Consider the following 2,409-nt stretch of genomic DNA (forward strand, 5'->3'; position numbering starts at 1 on the left):
GTTCCTGACGGCCTCTCTCCCGACCCTCCTTGCTCTCCAGCTGTTTTTGCCAAAGACTTCCTACTGCTTCCCGGCTCTTTGCTTCCCCTCCACTGGGCATCTCCCCCAGGCCCCAAAAGCAGGTGCCATCAGGATCTTCTGCTGTCAGTTTGCCAGCCGGCTGCTTCGGAGACGGAGTTAAAAGGGGGGCGTGGATCAGAAAGAGAGAGAGAGAGAGAGAGAGGCGATCTTGGTTGTTGGCAACCACAGAGGTTCGCCCTCCCACCCACCCACCCACCCGCTGGCCGAGCTGAGCTGCGCCGCCACGGTGTTTCCACCCACTGGAGGATGAGAAAATAACCCCGGCTTGGACTGAGCATCCGGAGGAGGAGTGTTCGGAGAGTTCGGCGGCGCCTCAGAGCAACAGCATGGTCCAGCAACGCAGCAGCACGCGGACCCGGGGCGTGGAAGCGAAGCGGGAGGCGTGTTCCAAAGACAGCTTGCTGTTGAAGGATGGCACGGGCGAACCGGACTGGTGCAAAACCCCCAGCGGGCACATCAAGCGCCCCATGAACGCCTTCATGGTGTGGTCCCAGAACGAACGGCGGAAGATCATGGACCAGTGGCCCGACATGCACAACGCCGAGATCTCCAAGCGGCTGGGACGGCGCTGGCAGTTGCTGCAGGATTCGGAGAAGATCCCTTTCGTCAAGGAGGCCGAGCGGCTGCGCCTCAAACACATGGCCGACTATCCCGACTACAAGTACCGGCCCAGGAAGAAAGGCAAGCTGGGCAGTGCCAAGGCCCGGCCTAGGGTGCCCGTCAAGATCAAGCCCTCCGTCCTTAGTCGGGCAGCTTCGCCCCGGAGGCAGACACCCAAGCCGGACGCCGAAGGTCAGGGGCGATGCGCTTCGCCGAAGCCGGACGACGACCCCTTGGAAGCCCGCATCCTGGAGGTGTCGTTCGACGAGGGTCCCAAAACCTCCAGCAAGGAATTCTGGCACGTGCTTCCCACAGGTGGCGAGAAAGGAGAGTGGGAAGGCGACTCTGGTCAGGCCAAAGACGGTGACGATGCCGAGCTCGCTAAACCTTGGTCCTCGGACGTGTCTTCTCCAGCTTCGACGCGGTCCTCTCCTTCTTCCTTCGCCTCCTCGGATGACGAGCCGGAGGAAGACCTCTGGAACGTCGTGCCCAGTCGAATCCAGCCCAACACGCCCCCCTGCAGGAGTCCGGACTGGTCGGTGTTTGATAAAGACCTGGATCTTTTTCCTTTGGGCACCTCGTCTCACTTTGAATTCCCCGATTATTGTACCCCGGAAGTGACTGAGATGATCGCAGGGGACTGGCTGATGTCCAGCATTTCGGACTTGGTCTTTACGTACTGAATCCTCCCAGGAATCTCTCGCTTCTCAACAATCAGGTGGTTCCGGCAAAAAAAAAAAAAAAACAAGAGAGAAAGAAAGAGAAAGAGAGAAAGAGAAGAAAAAAAAACCCAGCTGTTTACATGCAGAATCAGGTATCTTCACGGCTTGCCTTGGCTTCATTCAAAGGCAAGTCCTCCATCAGCCCATCCCCCCTGCGCCCCCCCCCTCCAGCACACACCCACTTGGCCAACCTGCCTTGCTGGGGAGGGTGCCTATCACCTCTCACCCCCCCTTCCTCTTCTCCCCACCTTGAAAGCCAGCCTGGCTTGGCACCGTGTTTATTTACCCATGAAATCTGGCTGTCTAGTCAGGTTTTGCCGTGTAATCCTCGCCAACCGTTCGTTGCAGATCTTTCCACCCCTCTTTGCAGCTGCTTTCCGGCTCGGATGGATGGAGGGATGCTGTCCATGCTGACATCCCCTCCCTCCCCCTCCCCCTCTGCCCTCAGGTGCCCACCTTCCCTCGCTTGGCATCCCACTTGTCACCCTATTCTCTCCTGCCACCCCACCCCACCTCGCGGGGCTCCGTGTCTTCGCCGGGCGTCGATTCGAGGCCGTGTCGAAGCCGATGGCAGGAGAGATGGCCGGGAATGTTCCTATCCTCCTTCCTGTTCCTTCGTTCGATGGCTGCCAGGCAAAAAGATTCTGTCAGAGGGCACGGCACGTCTCGGCGGTGGGGGGGGGGAGACAGGGTGGCACGAGGCTCTCCGACGCCCGGGAATCGGGCGGGCACCGTTTTGCTCGCTGGACCAGACTTTTCGTGTCGCCAAGGCACGAAGCCCGTCTCGGTACTGGGGTGGGAAGCCTCGGGTTGGGGAGACAGCGAAGTGGCGGGCACGTGGTAAACACGTGGACCCACAGTGCAAGCAGGCTTGTGTGTGCCAATCGGCCCCCGAAAAAAAAAAAAAGTCTCCCTGCCCCTCCTCTTTAATTTTTGCCAGAGGTATGCTGCAGGCAGAGCCGGGCACTGTCTCCTCCGTGCATGTTGCATTCAGAGAATGGATCCT

The 2,409-nt window shown here is 59.4% G+C and overlaps 1 protein-coding gene across 1 annotated transcript; it reads left to right on the top strand.

Annotated features, from left to right (window-relative positions):
- The first annotated feature begins 290 nt into the window (after positions 1 to 290).
- On the top strand, positions 291 to 1,426 carry SOX12 (SRY-box transcription factor 12). Its single transcript, XM_039363850.1, has one exon. The coding sequence runs from the start codon at positions 408 to 410 to the stop codon at positions 1,362 to 1,364; it is 957 nt and encodes a 318-aa protein (XP_039219784.1). The 5' UTR covers positions 291 to 407; the 3' UTR covers positions 1,365 to 1,426.
- The last annotated feature ends 983 nt before the right edge of the window (positions 1,427 to 2,409 follow it).

Source organism: Crotalus tigris, unplaced genomic scaffold (assembly GCF_016545835.1).
Source record: "Crotalus tigris isolate CLP2741 ecotype Arizona unplaced genomic scaffold, ASM1654583v1 scf7180000019601.482383, whole genome shotgun sequence".
Classification (NCBI taxonomy): Eukaryota; Metazoa; Chordata; class Lepidosauria; order Squamata; family Viperidae; genus Crotalus; species Crotalus tigris.

Coding starts and splice junctions, on each gene's coding strand:
- SOX12 (XM_039363850.1), top strand. CDS start 408: ATGGTCCAGCAACGCAGCAGCACGCGGACCCGGGGCGTGGAAGCGAAG.